Below are 21,672 nucleotides of genomic sequence, written 5' to 3' on the forward strand. Positions count from 1 at the left end.
AACACCGCTTACGGGTGCATAAAACTCTTTAATTGGACACGACCAGTTTCATAGCCTATAGCCGCATCCTCAGGTGTACATGCTGCTTTTTATAATTAAAAACATCATTACTCGGCGTTATTCGCGAAACGCACTGAATCACTTGACGGATAATGTCGTTTCGTCAACAAAGCTAGGGTCCCTTCCTTCTACGATGATGTTTTTAATGACAAAAGGCAATAGGTACACCTGAGAATGCGGCTATAGGCCCCAAAAATCAAATAAAGGAACAAAATTTTTATAAACGTGTTTATTTTCATAGAAAATAACTTGCTATACATCGCAGTATTAAACAACAAACAACATATGCTGAATAATATAGTTCTTAAATTATATCGTGAGGATGCTTTGGATACGCGTGTAAGTAGCATGAGTGAGATCAATGACACTGAATCCAACAGCATTCTGATAAAAATGCGAAAGTGACTTCCGTTTATTAAACAAATACGTTTGCTCGATTGTCCATTCGACTCAGTGTATACCGCAGTGCATGATTTTTTTTCCAGCTCACAAGTCGATGTCACCGAGCATCGATATAATATATCCGATCCTTCCACAAAATTTTGCGCAATATCTTAGCAGTGACTGTAGTAGGGGAAAGTTCGCTCCTCATTATTCGTTTAGACCTACAGCGCTTTTCAGCTGATGTACTCGAATTTGGTTTGTTTATCAGTATTTGTAACTCATCCCTCCATCCTTCGCTTATACCACTGTTTTACAATCTTTGGTTTATACCGTACTTAAATTAACGGAACTGATGAAACTTATTGCTTTATAATATGCCCTCGGATTAATCTACGAATAACTTGGCTCCAAACACACGGCTAGCTACATTTACCGCGTTAATAGACCGTAGATGTTTCTTACTTTGTACACTGGTACACGGTATGTACGTTGACACACGATCTTAGTTTTTGATTCTGTCCATAGTCTGCTACAAAATCAGTGGTGTTACCGTCATTGTTCCACGGATTCTTCAATCCAGGTACCTAAATTTTAGATCTCTAACTTTTCCGATCCATTACAAATTACTAAACTGGAAGTAACAATCAGCCTCGAGTTATGTTACCGTTCGGGGAAAGCTGATTACATTTAATTACTAGAAATGAACAATGAAATAAACAATTCCTGCCTCCCTTCCTCGCTATGACATCACGGATATCTTCAGTAGTCGATGCCACGAAATAATTAATAATATGCGACAGTTTAGACATACGAAAGAGTGAAATTCAGTAATTGGAAGGTCTGATTACCGAACACGTTAATGAGATCAAGATTCGCAGAAATCACAGTACGTTAGAACAGAATCCGCATCATTATATTTGCTTCTGAAAACGGATACCTATTAAACTGTTGCATATTCCCAGGAGACTCACCATTTTCAGAACTATGTACCAGTCCCTACTCTTTTCTGTCTCTGCTTCCTTCACAGTCACTCGTGCAACGCAGTTATGCTGACGATTCTTTGTTGGACTGAATGTGAACTTCCACAGCAAGAAATACCTGAATACGAGTAAAAATCTAGGAAAACAGACTAGGAATTTTTGTAAATAATTTGCTTCTAGTGCTTCCTCTACTTAGTGCAGTAACAATATTTTTTGTGCAGCAATAAATAATGGATCACGGGAAAGCAGAAACAGCTGAATTTACAGAAACTTCTAGAAATATAATTTCCGTTAAAAAAGAAAGAAGAAAAAAGAAAGGAAAACGAAATAAAGGACGGTCAGTTCATTTTAGAAAATAAACACGCTTTCACGTAACAGGCTTGCTGACATTAATTGGAAGATGTTGCTTTAAATATTCGTCTCAGACGTACAAAGTAAACCAACATATTGCGCGCGGTCGGTAAGTTCGTAGATGAGATTTCATTCAGCAACACTGGCTTCCCTTGAGGGTAAATGGCGTCCCCTATAACGGGGCGTTAGTGCGGTGACTTCAGCAGCAGTTATGGTCGAGGACGTAATTAAGGAAGTTGATCAGCGGGTCGTAGAGGGCATCGACGACGTCTGTGGACCACAGAAAGCTGAGGTGGCTAAACGACTTGGTTGGTATCTGGTAGCTGCCCATCAGCTTCGGAAGCCGACTCGCCAACCATCGCATATCCTGGGAACAGGGAAAACGAGCAGTTCAGAGAAATACTGATCGAAAACTTACATATATAAAAACAGGTGTATCAGTGTAAATGTGTCTGTGATTGTGTACGTATGTTCCAGCTTAGCTCAGTGAAGCGTAGAGCAATTTTAACCAAACTTGGTACAGGTGTGTAAGAAATTAGTAAATGAATGCAAGCAGCCTTGTATGCTTTCGACAGATGTAAACCCATTTTCATCAGAAATTCTTGTAACCTAAGGACAATGTAACAGCAAAAACTAAAAACTCGGAAACATACACTATGTGATCAAAAGTATCGGCACCCCCCCCGAAAAACACACGTTTTTCATATTAGGTGCATTGTGCTGCCATCTACTGCCAGGGTCTCCATATCAGCGACCTCAGTAGTCATTTAGACACACGGACTTCGAACGTGGCTAGGTGATTGGGTGTCACTTGTAGCGATATTTCCACACTCCTAAACATCCCTAGGTCCACTGTTTCCGATGTGATAGTGAAGTGTAAACGAGAAGGGACACGTACAGCACATAAACCTACAGGCCGACCTCGTCTGTTGACTGACGCAGGCCGTCGACAGGTGAAGATTCAAATGGCTCTGAGCACTATGGGACTTAACATCTCAGGTCATCAGTACCCTAGAACTTAGAACTACTTAAACCTAACTAACCTAAGGACATCACAGACATCCATGCCCGAGGCAGGATTCGAACCTGCGACCGTAGCGGTCGCGCGGTTCCAGACTGAAGACAGGTGAAGAGGTTCGTAATGTGTAATAGGCAGACATATATGTAGACCATCACACAGGAATTCCAAATTGCATCAAGATCCACTGCAAGTACTATGACAGTTAGGCGGGAGCTGAGAAAACTTGGATTTCATGGTCGAGAAGTTGCTCATAAGCCACACATCACCCGGGTAAATGCCAAACGACGTCTCGCATGGTGTAAGGAGCGTAAACATTGGGCGATTGAACAGTGGAAAAACGTTGCGTGGAGTGACGAATCACGGTACGCAATGTGGCGATCCGATGACAGGGTGTGGGTGTGGAGAATGCCCAGTGAACGTCATCTGCCAGCGTGTGTAGTGCCAACAGTAAAGTTCGGAGGCGGTGGTGTTATGGTGTAGTCGTGTTTTTCATGGAGGGGGCTTGCTCCCCTTGTTTTTTTGCGTGGCACTATGGCAACACAGGCCTACACTGATGTTTTAGACACCTTCTTCCTTCTCGCTGCTGAAGAGCAAATTCGGGGATGGCGATCGAGAAAGTGTTTATAATGCACGGCCTGCGGCGGAGTGGTTACACGACAGCAACATCCCTGTAATGAACTGGCCTGCACAGAGTCCTGACCTGAATCCTATAGAACATCTCTGGGAAGTTTTGGAACGCCGACTTCGTGCCAGGCCTCACCGACAGACATCGATACCTCTCCTCAGTGGAGCACTCCGTGAAGAGTGGGTTGCCATACCTCAAGAAACCTTCCAGCACCTGATTGAAGGTATGCCTGCTGGAAGCTGTGATCAAGGCCATACTGAATTCCAGTATTACCGATGGAGGCCGCCACGAACTGTGAGTAATTTGAGGCAGGTGTCAGAATACTTCCGATCACATAGTGTGCTTGTCAAACTCACGCGTCATGCAGAGACTAAATCATCACATAGGAGTCGTAACATCACATATATCATTAAATATAACCAAATGAATAAAAACTAGTATTTATTAAAATTTCACATCTGCAAAACACCAAATAACGAAGCAATTTGGCATTCGTCCAATGAAAACATAGTGTCAGCGTATATCATTGTATACATTAAAAAATATTCTGGCCCTTGTGGTCAGGGCTTGTCAAGTAAGAATAGTTAAAATGTTAAAATACAAAAATAAAACCAATCAAATAAAATGTCAGATTATGTTATGAGCCGTACGCCGATTGACAGGGAGTGGAGAGCGCGAACACCAGGAAAACCAGGCAGGTGGTGGGTATGTCGAGATGGAACTACGCCCGCGGCATAAATGGCCAGTAAGTGGAAATGCATTTGCAGTGGGAGGGGGGGGGGGGGAGTTAATGAGGCCCGCATCTCGTGGTCGTGCGGTAGCGTTCTCGCTTCCCACGCCCAGGTTCCCGGGTTCGATTCCCGGCGGGGTCAGAGATTTTCTCTGCCTCGTGATGGCTGGGTGTTGTGTGCTGTCCTTAGGTTAGTTAGGTTTAAGTAGTTCTAAGTTCTAGGGGACTGATGACCATAGATGTTAAGTCCCATAGTGGTCAGAGCCATTTTAACCATTTTTTTGAGTTAATGAGGGAATAGTGATAAATAAAGGATGGCAAAGGATGCTATTCTAAAGTAAAATATGCTAACTTGCATTTGAAACACTTTTAAGACCACAAGTACATTATATTATGCGCAGTAATAAAGTTAGTGTGTGAACATGCTGTGATAAACGTATGTGACGATGAAGGACATTAGTGTATGAGTCATCGTACAGTAAAAAATATGCAGTAACGAGAGTGGGTAAAATAGTGCCTTCAGAAAATACGAAAGGGGAGAAACGAACACGTACACACAAAGAATGTATACTGACAACCACTGGTCATTGGGGTCAACATATTTAACAATGTACACAATGATGTGCGCTGACAGCATAGGATCACTTCATTATTTACCGTTTTTCCAGTGTGAAATTTTAGTAAATACTAGTTTTTATTCTCTTGGACTTGTTTTATTATATATGTGAGTTTCCGAGTTTGTAGTTATTGCTTTTACATTGTCTGCAGGTTACAAGTATTTCTGAAGAAGATGGGTTCACATTCGTCGAAACCACGCTCAGAAGTTGAATATAACCACCTTTTATTGCAACTGGTAGGCTGTTTGGATTCATTCACTTGTCTCTAACAGTTGCCAAAGAGCAGTCCTGTTCAAAATAATGGAAGGAAGCTCTCCATTTACTTGCCGTGTCAAAGTCGGATAAAATCCTGAACTTTTGATAATTGTCCCCATCATTATCATCAAGGGTTAGATCTAACCGTCGTGCAACTGGCGTGGCTCACATGTCTAAAGCATGGCATCCGAGTGGCTGGATCACGTAATGAAGACAACACGGAGTTGACCCTTCTGAGGTCTGTAGATTGTTATGTCTGCACTCTCTTTCCAGCATCGCCTGGGATTGTATTGGAATTTGAAGTGTCAAGTAAAAAGTAAACTGAGAACTTTTTATTCAAGGACTCTGTCGCGAAAGAGTCCGTAATGATATTGATAAAGGCATGAATTGGTACCAGCAGATAAATTACAGTGGGGGTAAGGCACCTCTAGGTCCTTTATTTATAAGATTGGGCCGTGGGAGTGTAGTTTATTAACTCGACTCAGGACCATACACAAAAGACAGTATGAGACAAAGAAATAGAAGGGATATAACTACAAAAAACTAAAATCAAACAGTCTTTGTCCATAAGCGACGAACTGCTGTAGCATTTTCTTGTGTCTTTGACGACTCCTCTTTACAAGAAACAGGGCAACATAAACATTTACGGAGATGTTTCGCCGCCTGTGCTTGTACAAGTTCGTAGACTGTTGTCAGATGCCATTATCCCCATTTCATGACCTTGTCCTTAGATTTGTCAACGTACGGTCGTTGCCTATTCTGCGATCTCTATGTGGTCTGGTCCCGGTGGTGTTCATCTGGTCCGCGCGACCCCTACGGTCGCAGGTTCGAATCCTGCCTCGGGCATGGATGTGTGTGTTGTCCTTAGGTTAGTTAGGTTTAAGTAGTTCTAAGTTCTATGGGACTTATGACCTCAGCAGTTGAGTCCCATAGTGCTCAGAGCCCAGCCGTGTTCATCTGGTAAGCTTCCTGCTGGCTTTACCCTCCATAGAGATCACAGCCCCTTTTGTCTGGTTTTCTTGGCTGATGTATTTAGTGAAGATGTTGACTGTAAAAACTCCTTTTTGAAACTAGACCTAGTTCTTGGTGGCTTACGTCCACGAAACGAGAGTATCGCTCTTTCTTCGACTTTATTTCTTTCGGCATTTGCGGTGACTTACCGATGTACATCAGGAGGAACGACAGCCCGTAATCTACAATTTATCAACAGGAGTTGGTTGCAGACAACCAGTAATTAGCCTTGCCGTTTCCTCAAGGACTACATATTCTTCTTTCGTGTGGGTGGATTTATTCCACACTGAGGAAGCATATTCACCAGCCGAGAAACAGTGTGCCTTAGCAGAAGAACGGATCACCTGGGACTGGGCACCTGAATTACCACCAAGTTTCCGGATGATGTTTGGAGCTGACAACTTTTGTCTGATATTAGGGCAGTGCCACCTGAAAGTAAGTGATCTGTCTACTCCAACACCAAGATATTTGGATGTAAAACAATGTTCCAGATCGATGCCTTCTCAAATCGCTTTCAGATTTATTCCTGCCTGTCTGTTTCGTTGGTGGAAAACGCAAAGTCTGAGTTTGGTGTGGGTTTGGCTTCAGGTGGTTCTTGTTACAGTAATCATCAGCACTTGCTTTGTTTTTTCGAAAGGTGACACCAAAAAAATTAAGGGTGCTGGTCTAAGAAAACAAGGTGTCATTTGCATAATATGAAGGTGTAGTGTAATACATGTGTAAGAGCTTGATAATGTTTCTCCTAAATATGCGATGCCCTCTGCCTTAAATTCACGGAAATTCGGAAACAGCCTGGAAACAGGATATTTCTTTTACTATCACTAATATCTCATAGACACTTTTCCTAAAGAGTCCACAGCATATTGGTCAATCGAATATGTCCATCAAGACTAAGAGCCAAACTAAGACGTCTCTACTACGGAAGTCGGGAGCGTAAGGTGCTATAGCGACAGAGGCCCTTCCCGTCATTCTGGGAACAAGTCCCGCTGACATCACTGTACGACATCTTGCTGCAGAATATTCATTGCGGCGGCAAACCGCAGATAAAGTACAATAAATTACGGGTTCCAGAATAACTAATAAGTTAGATCTTCGGGACTGGGTACTTGATGAATGGCATCGGGATTAGAGCACAAATTGCAGGACGTCGGTTATACAGTCTGTCTCGGAACATAAGAGTGAGAGACTAAAGATGAATTATATCGGCTACAATGGAGGTATGCTTCACTTTATGACAGGCCAAGGCCATTACCCCCGCTATTTACACAGTACATGAAAGACAGCGTCAGCATTGTGTGAGTCTGGTGATTTAGGATCCTTTGAGAGTGTGGTGTTCACATGCCCTCTCCAAGTGGCTGCTAGAAGACATGGACACCCTCAAAGCTAATGTTGTCATTGTGGTCTTCAGTCTGAAGACTGGTTTGAAGCAGCTCTCCGTGCTACTCTCTCCTGAGCAAGCGTCTTCATCTCAGAGTAACTACTGCAAAATACATCCTTCTGAATCTGCTCGCTGTATTATTACCTTAATCTCCCTCTAAGACTTTTACCTCACACGCTTCCCTCCAGTACTAAATTGGCGATCCCTTGATGTCTCAGAATGTGTCCTACCAACCGATCCCTCCTTTTAGTCAGGTTGTACCACAAATTTCTCTTCTCCCCAATTCTATTCAGTACCTCCTCATTAGTTACGTGATCTACCCATCTAATCGTCAGCATTCATCTGTAGCAACACGTTTCAAAAGCTTCTAACCACTTCTTGTCTAAACTATTTATCGTCCATGTTTCACTTCCATTCATTGCTACACTCCATACAAATACTTTTATAAAGGACTTCCTGACACTTACACCTATGCTCGACGTTAACAAATTTCTCTTCTTCAGAAACACTTTTCTTGTCATTGCCAGTCTACGTTTTGTATCCACCCTACTTCTACCATCATCAGTTATTTTGCTTCCCAAATAGCAAAACTCATCTTGTACTTTAAGTGTCTCATTTCCTAATCTAATTGCCTCAGCATCACCTGATTTAATTCTACTACATTCCATTATCCTCGTTTTGCTTTTGTTGATGTTCATATTATATCCTCCTTTCAAGATTCTGTCCATTCCGTTCAACTTCTCTTCCAAGTCCTTTACTGCCTCTGCCAAAATTGCAATGTCATCGACAAATCTCAAAGTGCACTAAATAGTGTACCTAATTAGGAATGCTGACACATTCCGGTTATAGAAAATAGTCAAGAACAATATATCTGGAAAAGAACTAAACGAGTTCAGAACCACTATTGGAAACACAAATATTGGTGTGAGAAGTGGCAACAGAAGAGAGGAAATGAGTGGGAGGGAAGACGCGAATTATGATTCTTAGGAAGAGAAAAACACTGCGTGGTCAGTGGAGTATTGTGTGGTATCTGTTAACAACAGCATATTCAATAGTAACTTAATTTTAATTCATTTTTAATATCAATAAACTAGTTATTAATAATGATAATCCAGATAATTAGAGGTTTTTTTCCGAGTCGCTAAACAACTGGACAATTCTGTTATTAATGGTTTTCCGTCTTGAGTTTACTGCAGTTTAATTAAAGAGAATTACAATAGACGCATTTCGTTTTTATTTGTAAATCATCTTCCGTGGTTATTGTACTGCGGAAGGTAACCACGCAGACAAATCTAGTATAACTGGACAATTAATTACAGATGGCTGAAAGGTAGGCTATTTTCCTACGCAGCATAGGCAAAACCCGAAGATGTAGCTAGGTAACCACAAACGGAAGTAACCTGAAGAAATTTACATAAAAAGTAGCATCATCTCTTTTGATTATTTAATTACTTACTTTCGTGTTATTTCTTACTAACTATTTACTTTTCTCTACATAAACGCTTATTACTAAGATTTTGTGTGTAATTTGATATCTTAATATTGCATCACAAATTTTTAAAAAAAATGTATGCCACTATCTAGAGAATTTTAAATGTATTGATGTATTATACGATCTTCTCTGGACACACTTGTTTTATGACTGCAATAAATAAAAACTAATATCCACCGTCTGGTGGATCATGGGATGACAGCTGTTATTATACCATTATGTGTAGTAGTGATAATTGTTTCTGCATCTTTATGTAGGGAGGACGACAACTGTTACTATATCTTCATGTAGTGGGGATCAGAGCTGTTGCTACATTTTTATATACCAAGGACGTCAGTTATCACTATATGTTTATGTAGTAGGGATGATACCTTCAGCTGCATTTATGTTTCTCGTTTTATTTGCAATCGCTTTCAATTTTCCATTACGCCATCTTCATGACCCTGATTACATTAAACAGATCTTTGTCATTATTGTATTTGGTGTAGCAAACTATTATAGCTGTTTTTTTTTAATTTATGATTCATTTATGCAGTTTAACTAAAACAATTCCATGTTTCATAATTGCGTGTGACCATCAAAGTGTTAAGACCTTGACAAAAGACAAGAGCTGTGGACAGTGCGTATACTACAAAATATTAATATTTATTTCACTAAAATCAGGCAGTTTAGATAGATGTACTAACAGCCAAGAACAATGAAAGCGCATATTGTAGTCCGATGCATTTGGTATTATTCAATAGGGGGTACACCCAAACTGAGCTATATTAACAATAGGAGGGGTGCTGTAGTTCTCTTGTGTCACTGACACAAACAGTTCAGGTGGAACAACGCATAACGTGTCACTTACACGGGGTGATACCCGAATAAATCACGAAACAGAAATGTAACAACCAACCAAAGTAGTTGAAACGTAAAGTGCGCTAGTGAGGGCAAAGTCATTATTCGTATTGTAATGTATCATATTGAAATCTGCAGCAATAAAAGCAAGTGCCACAAATACAGCCGGAGGGTCATCCCTAATACATAAAGGTAAGGCATACTGGTTAGTCTTACTGCCGTATGAACGACAAATTTTCAGTCTGTGGTGGGGTCGATCAGTGATCCTTGGAGGTTGGGGGAGAACAGTCCCGTGAGAGCTGCTCAAGTATGCGTTCCTATTGCCCAGCGTTGCTCTCCTCTGACGCCTTAGACAGCGGCTGAAAATGGGGCCGTTGACAGAGAATGATCAAAAGAATGAAAGACTGTTGGAGTTCAGTTTTACGTAGTCTCTCTGCGACATTATAGCAGACCTGAAGCTAATAAAATTACCTCGAGCTTCCAGCTGAATCAAGTGGCTTATTATCTACGAGCTTCCAGACCAGTACCCCTCGGCTACTGTCAAGCTGACACCTGACAATGGACGAGGAACGCTTCAGTTGCGTCATGTGGTTTATTATCCACGAGCTTTCGGACGAATAGTCTTCGACTATTGTCGTCACTGGAGAATGGATGAGTATCGCTCGTCCGAAAATTCGTGAACGTTTAAACACTTGTGAGACCAAAAATTCTAGAAAATAGTTTCAGTTCATGTCCCCGTGCGCCCGTGCACATTGGATGTCCATTGTACACATACGTCTGAATTTTTTATCCACGTTTCAAGAAAATGTTTTGCAGTGCAACTGAATATCTACTTTTGTGTCAGAAGTTTGTTCCAGACTGCAAAAGCTGAAGGGAGAAGCGCTCTGAAACGCTCGTGATTGGAAGAGTGTTCCCCTAAGAGTAAATCCTAAAACAACACCCATAAAATTTCCTTTAGACTGAAAATCTGGCCCCACGCGTTTCCTGACTGGTAGTCCTGTAGATACAATCACAACAACTGCTATCTATGCACTGAATACCAGTTGTTCTAAAACTCTAAACTCATACCTCGGTTCTTGACTGGCCACTTTCTATTCGAATGCAGAGATTTTTAGTTGAGCTGTATAGTCTTCCCCCAACCGTGGGTGTCAGTCACTTTGACAAAGGACGATGACCAACGTTATAGAAATGAGAACGAAGGAAATATCGGAAAAGAGCACAAAATGCTAGAGTCAACAGTAAAATTAATCATCGATCAGCCGACGAGACCTGCATTACGGACTACATAGTCGGTCCTGGAAGCACTCTTCGACGTAAAATAATGAAATTTGAGTATGAGGAGTGTAAATTAATAAGACTGACAACAAGTATTACGTATTTATTTTGAACTTAGCTGCATAGAATGCTGCAGTGTTATGTGTTGTGAGCAAATACCGCTTTCCGTGTAGCGAGAGCCTTGTTTAGCAAAGCCTTTTCGACTGCAACTTGCTCGCTTTCGCAGTGTGTCTGGTCGAACCCGTTAACGCTACAATTCAGTAAACAGAAAACCGCAAACGACGGTAATTTGCAAGCGCGTTAAACACGGAGAAGCGAAAAATGCAGTATTTTTATAACACTGCAGTAATTAAAATTCCGCGTTTTTCTCATTTGCCAACACCGCGAGTGGAAACCGCAACATAAACGGTTGTTCCATCTGCGTTTCTCACCTCAGTGGCTGCGAGAGGTCGCTGATGTAATTTACGAAATGGCGAATAATTTTCCGCACCCTTACCTAAAACGCATTAAAGCAAGAGCATAAGCGGTATCACCACTGTCAAGAAGTTATTATCTTTCTAAGTATTTTGTCAACCGGCGATGTTTTGTGGTCCACGATGCTGATCACCATTGTAAATCACTATTTCTGTCGAACATTAGTTAATAGATTCTCTCGGTTTTGCAACCTTCTCTTGTATTTAATGCTTCAAAACCTGTCGTGGTCGCAAATTGCATTTTGCCTGGGAATAATACACAACTAACTGTATATCTGAAAAGAGTAGTTAGTGAGATGCTTATATGATTAGCGATTTTAAACGTGTCGATGGTTTCGTACAAAATGCTTTTATTTTATTTTATTTCGTGCTGTTCTCCCATTTATTTCTTCATTCCAAACAAAGCTTATAATACAGAGGCGGCTGCCAACAGATAAACCCCAGTGTTTCCTGGGCGAAAGAAAATACACTGTGTTACAAGTGACACTTGTTGACAACCATAATTCTCTAAAATGAGCAGTAGAACATCAACGTGATATCGAGAACACCTACAAAATTGTCACCAGATTGATATGTGGTGCGGAGTGATGCGTCAACTAAGCACCGTATCACTTATTTCGCAGTAAAGAAAACCACAGCACTAAAAACTTTCCTATGAAAGTGGTTCGCGCCAGACGAATCCCTGCTCTGTGTACTATTTCTCTAGACACCACTTTCTTTCTTTCTTTCTTTCTTTCTTACTTTCTTTTGCTACCGCCTTTATCCCGCATTGTGCGCAGGATCGGCAGGATTAAGTACGGAATTCGCATGGTTAATTTTAAAGGGTGGCCGGATGCCCTTCCTACCGCCACCCCATACCCCCCGGGATGGAAGAAGAGTACCCCAGCTGTCTGCGTCTAGTGCGAATCGTGAAATAGTGTGAATGGGGTTCAAATGACTGCAAGTCGAATAACTGAGGCGGGACGTGCGGACCAGCCCAGAATTCACCTAGGAGGATGTGGAAAACCGCCTAAGAACCACATCCAGGCTGGCCGACACACCGGCTGTCGTCGTCAATCCGTTGGACGGATTCGATCCGGGGCTAGCGTGACTACCCGAGTCAGCGCTCTCGGCTACCCTGGCGGGTTTCTCTAGACACCACATCAATCAGTTATTTCGTTTACGTGTTACGTGAATGAACGTGTTTATGCCAGTAAAATAAGCAATCTTCAAGAACTTACTAAACCTATCAGCACGGTAACACCACAGTTGTTGGATCGATTGTGGGTAGAAACTGTGGAGAGCCAGCACATGAACAAATCCTCTCTGGTGACAGTTTGTTCATGGACACTGTTCATAGTCCACAGTCTGGAGTTAGTGAGGGTGGGATGGTGGTGGGGTGAGCGGGAGGGGGGGGGGGGGGTAACTGTCTGGAATTGGTACCACAGAAACCTAGTGGGGACAAATGATCATCTTATTGATTAAATAAAGTGTGAAACTGACACTCAAGCATCAAATCAAAAGAATATGACAAGTCTGGGAATCACACGATATTTATTTAAGCAATCGGGAAACGGACAATCTGTAAAGCAACGGGTCACAGAGAAGTGCTGTTGGCATACGGACGGTTGATATCTGCGACGCCGGCCGAAGGACTATGACCTGTGTCCAGGCGTATAGCTACGTATCCCAGTACACAACAGTAAATATCTTCCCAAATATTTGTTCTTCTTAGCCTGTATTCTTCAGTACCCCTTACGTGCGCTGAGTTTGTTACTCCATCTTTTCCTTGGACGGCCTATATTTCTTTTACCAGCTAGTAATTTATTTCCTACGATTTTCATAATCTTCCGTGTAACAATTCACTCTACGTGTTTGTTTCGTTCAGGTTTTCTCTTATGCACCCACTCATTTATGGAGAAAATTTTACAACCTTTTCTAACGCTTTCACTTCCCTCTCTATCTGTCAGTGTCTTTCCTACAATCCTTCGCAGTATTTTCATTAGCGTCATTTCTAAAATTCTTATAGTTTTTGATGTTTTGGGTCTTGTCTCAGTTGTGTAAGTCATAACTGGTATCACTGTTGTTGCGTACGTTCTTGCCTTTGCATCTTTCCCAATGTACACTCCTGGAAATTGAAATAAGAACACCGTGAATTCATTGTCCCAGGAAGGGGAAACTTTATTGACACATTCCTGGGGTCAGATACATCACATGATCACACTGACAGAACCACAGGCACATAGACACAGGCAACAGAGCATGCACAATGTCGGCACTAGTACAGTGTATATCCACCTTTCGCAGCAATGCAGGCTGCTATTCTCCCATGGAGACGATCGTAGAGATGCTGGATGTAGTCCTGTGGAACGGCTTGCCATGCCATTTCCACCTGACGCCTCAGTTGGACCAGCGTTCGTGCTGGACGTGCAGACCGCGTGAGACGACGCTTCATCCAGTCCCAAACATGCTCAATGGGGGACAGATCCGGAGATCTTGCTGGCCAGGGTAGTTGACTTACACCTTCTAGAGCACGTTGGGTGGCACGGGATACATGCGGACGTGCGTTGTCCTGTTGGAACAGCAAGTTCCCTTGCCGGTCTAGGAATGGTAGAACGATGGGTTCGATGACGGTTTGGATGTACCGTGCACTATTCAGTGTCCCCTCGACGATCACCAGTGGTGTACGGCCAGTGTAGGAGATCGCTCCCCACACCATGATGCCGGGTGTTGGCCCTGTGTGCCTCGGTCGTATGCAGTCCTGATTGTGACGCTCACCTGCACGGCGCCAAACACGCATACGACCATCATTGGCACCAAGGCAGAAGCGACTCTCATCGCTGAAGACGACACGTCTCCATTCGTCCCTCCATTCACGCCTGTCGCGACACCACTGGAGGCGGGCTGCACGATGTTGGGGCGTGAGCGGAAGACGGCCTAACGGTGTGCGGGACCGTAGCCCAGCTTCATGGAGACGGTTGCGAATGGTCCTCGCCGATACCCCAGGAGCAACAGTGTCCCTAATTTGCTGGGAAGTGGCGGTGCGGTCCCCTACGGCACTGCGTAGGATCCTACGGTCTTGGCGTGCATCCGTGCGTCGCTGCGGTCCGGTCCCAGGTCGACGGGCACGTGCACCTTCCGCCGACCACTGGCGACAACATCGATGTACTGTGGAGACCTCACGCCCCACGTGTTGAGCAATTCGGCGGTACGTCCACCCGGCCTCCCGCATGCCCACTATACGCCCTCGCTCAAAGTCCGTCAACTGCACATACGGTTCACGTCCACGCTGTCGCGGCATGCTACCAGTGTTAAAGACTGCGATGGAGCTCCGTATGCCACGGCAAACTGGCTGACACTGACGGCGGCGGTGCACAAATGCTGCGCAGCTAGCGCCATTCGACGGCCAACACCGCGGTTCCTGGTGTGTCCGCTGTGCCGTGCGTGTGATCATTGCTTGTACAGCCCTCTCGCAGTGTCCGGAGCAAGTATGGTGGGTCTGACACACCGGTGTCAATGTGTTCTTTTTTCCATTTCCAGGAGTGTATTTTCACAAATTGTATCATTTAAGACCCTGGCACGCTACTTTTGCTGCTTCTTTTCTAGCATCATTTGCAACATTTCCACAGTTGGGCAGTTCGATACTAAGGCATTTAAATGTCATTACCCGCTGAATAATTTTCCTATCCGCTTCCAATTTGCGTCTAATTGGCTCCAAATAAATAATCGTACATTCGGTTTTTTGAGTGGATATGCGCATATTAAGAGTCTGGCTGCCACGTCAAATTAATGTACAAGTTTATGGAGGTTATCTTCACTATTCTCTGGCAGAACTGCATCGTCAGCATAACAAACGGTTTTTATTTCTTTGTTCCCCATTCTATAAACACTGATAGCCTATACCTTCGCCGGCCAAAGTGGCCGTGCGGTTAAAGGCGCTGCAGTCTGGAACCGCAAGACCGCTATGGTCGCAGGTTCGAATCCTGCCTCGGGCATGGATGTTTGTGATGTCCTTAGGTTAGCTAGGTTTAACTAGTTCTAAGTTCTAGGGGACTAATGACCTCAGCAGTTGAGTCCCATAGTGCTCAGAGCCATTTGAACCATTTGAACCTATACCTTCTCTATGACCATGTCCACGAGTACATTAAACAGTAGCGTGCTTATACAGTCACTTTGACAACTGTCACTATTAACTGCTATACAACTAATTATTCTGGCACCAATTTTCGCCAGGATGTATTTGCTGGAATAAATGTTTCAGTTTTTATTGTTAAGTTGTAAGGAATGCTCCGGTTGTAGAACAGGTTTACGACATCTGTTAACTGAATCGTATCAGGAGCATTATGTAAGTACGTAAAAAAAAAGATAAGCTGGTCCGTGGTAGCCAGTGACGCCTCTACGGACTGTTTAAGAATGACTGCGTATTCGCAGATTTTCGGAATGTGTTTGACACGGTGGCCCAGTACAGACCGTTGACGAAGATCCGAGTATATGGAATAAGTTCACAGATATGTGAGGCGCTCGAAGACTTTTTAAGGAATAATACCAGGGATTTGTCCTCTGCGGCGAGTGTTCATCAGCGATGAGGGTATCGTCAGGAATGTTCCATGGAAGTGTGACAGGACTGCTGTTATTTTCTGTACACATAAATGATGCGACGGACAGGGTGGACAGCTGTTTGTGATTGCTAGTGATGCTGTGTTGTATAGGGAAGTGTCGTCGCTAATTCACGGTAGGACTTTACTGGATGACAGACACAATCTATAGTTGATGCGATGAATGGCAGATCGTTCTAAATGTAGAAAAAGTTTAGTTAATGGGAATGAGTAAGATAAACTATCATGTAATGTTACGCGTCACCCCCTACGGCGTTAGTAGTGGGCTGCTTGACACAATGCACAGTCGTTTTAAACGTAGTCACTGCCCCGCTAACAAACAGAAATTATGTGAAATGGAAGCAGGTGTCAAAAGGTCAATGAGAGATTCTTTCAACGAATTTGAAAGCAATATTTTATCTGCAGATTCTAAAAATAACCCCAAAAACTTATGGTCGTACGTAAAATTATGAATGCAACAAGTAATTCAGTACCTTCTCTTGCTGACAGTACGGGTAATGTAACGGATGATGATAAACAGAAGGCCGAAATTATAAACCTAGCTTTCAAAAACTCGTTTACGGTGGAAGACTGCAGCATCATTACTTCTTTCAATTATCGAATGGCTGACATAGTGTTTAGTGTATCTGGGATTGTAAAACAGTTAAGATCCTTAGACGCCAGGAAGGCATCTGGCCCAGACGGTATCCCGTAAGATTATATGTTGGCTATGCTACAAATAGAGCAACATTCTTATCAATCATCTATGAGAAATCATTGGAAGAGCGGAAAGTTCCATGGGACTGGAAGAAGGCCCACGTCATAGGAATATATAAAAAGGGTAGAAAATCGGATGCACCGGTCAATTTCACTGACATCGATTTGTTGTAGAATCATGGAACATATTTTGTGTTCAGACATAATGACCTTTCTAGACTCTGAGAAGCTCATCTGCAGTAACCAGCACGGTTTTAGGAAACAGCGGTCCGGCGAGACACAGCTGGCCCTCTTAGTGCATGATGTACAACACGATCTAGATGCCGGCTCTCAGGTTGATGCCATATTTCTCGACTTTCGAAAGGCGTTCGACTCAGTTCCGCACTGTCACTTGCTCCAAAAAGTGCGCGCTTCCTGTTTATCCGATGACATACGCGGTTAGATAGAAAGTTTTCTAACAGACAGAGAGCAGTGTGTCGTCCTGAATGGGATGACTTCAACAGAAACAAGCGTAACTTCAGGTGTGCCCCAGGGCAGCGTAATAGGTCCACTGCTTTCTACGATTTACATAAACGATCTGGTTGGTGGTATTGACGGAGGCATTAGACTGTTTTCCGATGATGCTGTAGTCTACAGCAAAGTAGTATCACACGAAAGCTGTGAACAAATCAATGAGGATTTGCAGAAAACAAATGCGTGCTGTAATGACTGGCAGTTATCTGTCAGTATTAGTAAGTGTAACGTACTGCGTATAACAAGGCGAAAATCCCCATTATGTAAGAGTACAAAATAAATGCCCAGTTTTTGGAAAAGGTAACATCCGTCTAGTATCTGGGTGTGAGAATTCGAAACGATTTGAAATCGAATGACCAGATTACACAAGTAACGGCAAGGCGAAATTTACATTGCGGTTTATTGACAGAATCCTGAAGCGATGCAGTCCTTCAACAAAGGAAATTCCTTAAAATACGTTAGTTCGCCCAGTATGAGAGTATTGTTCGTCTGTATGGGCCCCTTACCAGTTTGGTCTGATTCAAGAGATTGAAAAGGTCCAAAGAAGAGCGGTAAGATCCGTGACGTACATTTAGCCATCGCGAGAGCGTTACAAACCTCATATAAAGTATGAAGTGGGACACATTTGCAGATAGACTACGCGCTAAACGGAAGGGGCTGCTCACTAAATTCCAAAATCCGATCTTCGCCGAGGATGTAGAGCATATACTATTATCGCCAACTTTAAAATCGCCCAATGATCACCATTCAAAGGTAAGGGAAATTAGAGCTCGTACTGAGGCGTTCAGACAATCGTTTTTCCCCCGCGCGATCCACGAGTGGAACAGTGGGGGGAAATATGACTTTGGCGCGAATTGTGCCCTCCGCCACACACCGCTTGGTGGCTAGCGGAGTATATATGTAGATGTAGATGCTGGATTAAATATCTTGGCGTAAAGTTGTAAAGCGATGTGAAGTGGAATAATGACAATGACGTGACAAAGGATAAAAAATTTAAAGAATTATTTCCTGTGGAGATCGAATCCACGACTTTCTGCGCGTCAGGACTGTAACTTACGCACCACGGGCTACACCTCTACTTGCCGTAACAACGTTTTATTTATCCCTCTACAGAACTTCTCGACAAAGATTTGCTGCCTTGAAAAGTTCAGCCTCATGCAGTGTCGTATGAAGTTTATCTGCTGTAGACCGGTCTCTGTGATGATAATAATTGAATATGTGACGCTGTATCGCATCTTGAGCGAAAGGATCCAGTAGTGTTTGGCCAATGCTGTATATGAAATATGCGTATTTCGTTCCGATCGTTGTGTGTATGTTTTGTTTTTGGTATGATTATCATGTCTGATGAAACGCAAAATAAAAAGATCAGACCCAGAATTCGGGACCCAAACACATCAAGAAAAGAAAGCGGAACAAGGAACTGGAAGTGAACTCATCACGTGTTGTGGCAATTCGAAAACGGTGAAACGCTCGCTCTGGTTGGAAGAATCCAGCTCCAATCCGTGAAGTGTCAACTAGCAAGTAAGAAACTTCGTGTCAGATTAAAACTGTTTGCCGGACCGAGAAGTGAGCTCGGGACCTTTGCCTTTCCCGGACAAGTGCTGTACCAACTGATGCTGTGAGGAGTGGTAGCGCGTCGTGTTTGTGTAGCGCAGATGGTGGAGTACTTGCCCGGCAAAGGTCCCGAGTTCGAGTCTCCATCCGGAACACAGTTTTAATCTGATACGGAGTTTCCTGTCAGCGCATACTCTCTTGCAGAGTGAAAATTTCATTCTGCAAGTAATTTTAATCAGACTACAGTGAGCTCCCTAAGTAAGTGAGCTCTTTTAACCGGCCCATCTGTTGTTGCTGTTTCTCTGGAGAAACGCGTGGTTCCGCCTTACGAGATCTCTAGTGGTCAATTCCTTATTACATGATGCCGTCCGAACACTTTTTTTATCATATAGTGTATATTTTACAGTCGGTAATGTTCGGTAACGTGGCACGGAACAAGAGCCATAATGGCCTTATTACTTTAGGACATGGTGTAAAAAAGACCTGAGGATGGTCATTACGGACTGAAACCGGTCATCGTCTAAAGAATTGATATTGAGATCAAAGACTGGAATAAAAAACATTTGACAATATTGGATCACTGTTTGTATACGCGACTATGTCGCAGTTGGTGAAAAGAGTATAAGAGTTTTCGAGTTATTTAGTGGTACAGTCACCTCCCTCACGCAGTCCTACAGCTGTTGAGGAGCTCACCTCGGCGGTAGTGAAGGGGTCGCTGTCCCCGTAGAAGACGGCGGTGTGCGCCGCCACCCTGTGCAAGGGATACTCCGGGGGCTGCGCGCTGCCGTACACCCTCTGGTTCTCTTCGGCACCGTGGTCGAACATGCTGAAGCGGCCTGTGGGCACACGAAACACCACGTTACCGCACAGCGCTGATGCGTGCTCTTTGAGGGAAATGTAACAGTCCTCTGTACAAGGGTGCCACAGATTTAAGTTCTGGGGCTGCTCACAAGAGGCACCCGAAACATTTGAAATGTCTATTAGGCAATGATAAGTGACAAGCAGAAAGTTTCCATAAATTTAGACAACGATGTCCGTGGAGCGCAGCGATCTGGTGCTATACTTTGGTTACAGACAAGAGACTGGATTAATATTTGTTTTGTATGACCGGTTTCGGCTTATGTTAAAGCCATCCTCAAATTTTTTTGCCTTCTTTGGATGGTGCTGGCGGCTCCCCTATTTCTCACGTGATACCACGATCGTTCACTGTGTATTCTGAGGATGGCTTTAGTATAAGCCGAAACCGATCGCAATAAACAAATGTTATTGCGGCCCTGACTTTTGCTTTTACCCAAAAAGTTACCGTTCTAAGCCCACACAAACCCCTTGCCTACATGTCGGTGCTTATATACCCGCATCGGAGACGTGTAGGGTCACACATACACTGCAGCAACGCCCTCAGATGCAGACTTTCTGATGGCAGCATAAGTTTCTTAACCATATCAGCCTCCTCCTGCCTTTTTTAGTCTGTTAATAAATTCATATGTTTGCAAGTGGTTCAGAATTGTTCATTATATGTCATCCTCTTCCTGTCATGCGGTATATGGAATTGATAGCTGTGTAGTTTTGTACTTCCATGTGATATAAATTCAAGACGACAGTTCCAGAGTGGTGGAATGACATTAATATTTTCCCGGTTTTCTTAAAGCAGACACCTATATTCAGGAAATTACTAAATACAATTATTTTCTTTTAAAAAATTAAAAATTCTCCTTGCCAGGTTTGTCTTCATTCGTTCTAATTTGACGTACTGTTAAATATATTTTGTGTCTCAGAGTACAAGTTGGAAGAACCAATATGTAGGGTGTTTGTTATTGGTACAAATGAGAGGGAAGTATAGAGGACAACAAAACGAGTAGTAATCCAAATATAGGTCCAGAAACCAATGGTTTCCCCGATGCGACGTGCGACGACCGAGATCATGAGCACCTTGTAACACAGTCCGCGTGGTTCCACACTGCACATATGCAATTGAGGACGAGTATGTTGCGACAGGTGTTCCACGCGGCCTCTGGTAGCGTGAAGACAGCCTTCAGCACGTCTCGTCACCGATGTTCAAAAACTCCCAGGCGCTTTCCGATCCCACTGACAGCCATCTACAACGCGTTCCCAGAGTTCATCAGCGCCATCAGCACAGTTAGAATAAACTGAAACATTTAAATGTCCGCCGGCCGCGGTGGTCTAGTGGTTCTAGGCGCGCAGTCCGGAACCGCGGGACTGCTACGGTCGCAGGTTGGAATCCTGCCTCGGGCATGGATGTGTGTGATGTCCTTAGGTTAGTTAGGTTTAAGTAGTTCTAAGTTCTAGGGGGACTGATGACCACTGATGTTAAGTCCCATAGTGCTCAGAGCCATTTGAACCATTTAAATGTCCCCACACAAAAAATATCCAACGCTTTTGAGTCGGAGGACATAGCTGGCCATGGTATTGGCTTACTTCCGGAATGATAAATAAATCAAACAAGGGCAGTTCATCAGTTTGTAATTTACACCTTACTTGCTGTGTTCCGAGATAAACGTAGCCTTAAGACACTGACAACGTTGTAACGTTGCAACTTGGACGTTAACACTTCTTTGCAAAGTTGACAAATGACTCTGCTGCGGTGTGCAGACATAAACTCTGAGCCTGAGATGTTATTATCACGAATAGCAGCCTGCGAACAGTAGTTGTTGAGAAGAGTTGGAAGTGGTCGGACGCAGGGTGCGGTGGAGGGAAGCCGAGCGACATGAGAGATCGCAGCCTCCCTTGATCGTGCTGGCAGCGCCGGAGGAGACTTGGCTATTAATTGAGGATTTCTTGGTAATTTGCCTTTTGTTGCACGT

The 21,672-nt window shown here is 43.4% G+C and overlaps 1 protein-coding gene across 1 annotated transcript in view; it reads right to left on the bottom strand.

Annotated features, from left to right (window-relative positions):
• Window positions 1–354: 354 nt before the first annotated feature.
• LOC126417069 (lipase 1-like) overlaps window positions 355–21,672 on the bottom strand; it is a 167,600-nt gene continuing 146,282 nt past the window's right edge. The window contains exons 6-7 of the mRNA XM_050084962.1: window positions 19,544–19,686; window positions 355–2,142 (exon numbers count right to left, since the gene is read on the bottom strand). Coding sequence (XP_049940919.1) covers window positions 1,975–2,142; window positions 19,544–19,686 — 311 coding nt within the window. The 3' untranslated portion in view covers window positions 355–1,974. The remainder of the gene's footprint in view (window positions 2,143–19,543; window positions 19,687–21,672) is intronic.

Source organism: Schistocerca serialis, chromosome 8 (genome assembly GCF_023864345.2).
Source record: "Schistocerca serialis cubense isolate TAMUIC-IGC-003099 chromosome 8, iqSchSeri2.2, whole genome shotgun sequence".
NCBI lineage: Eukaryota > Metazoa > Arthropoda > Insecta > Orthoptera > Acrididae > Schistocerca > Schistocerca serialis.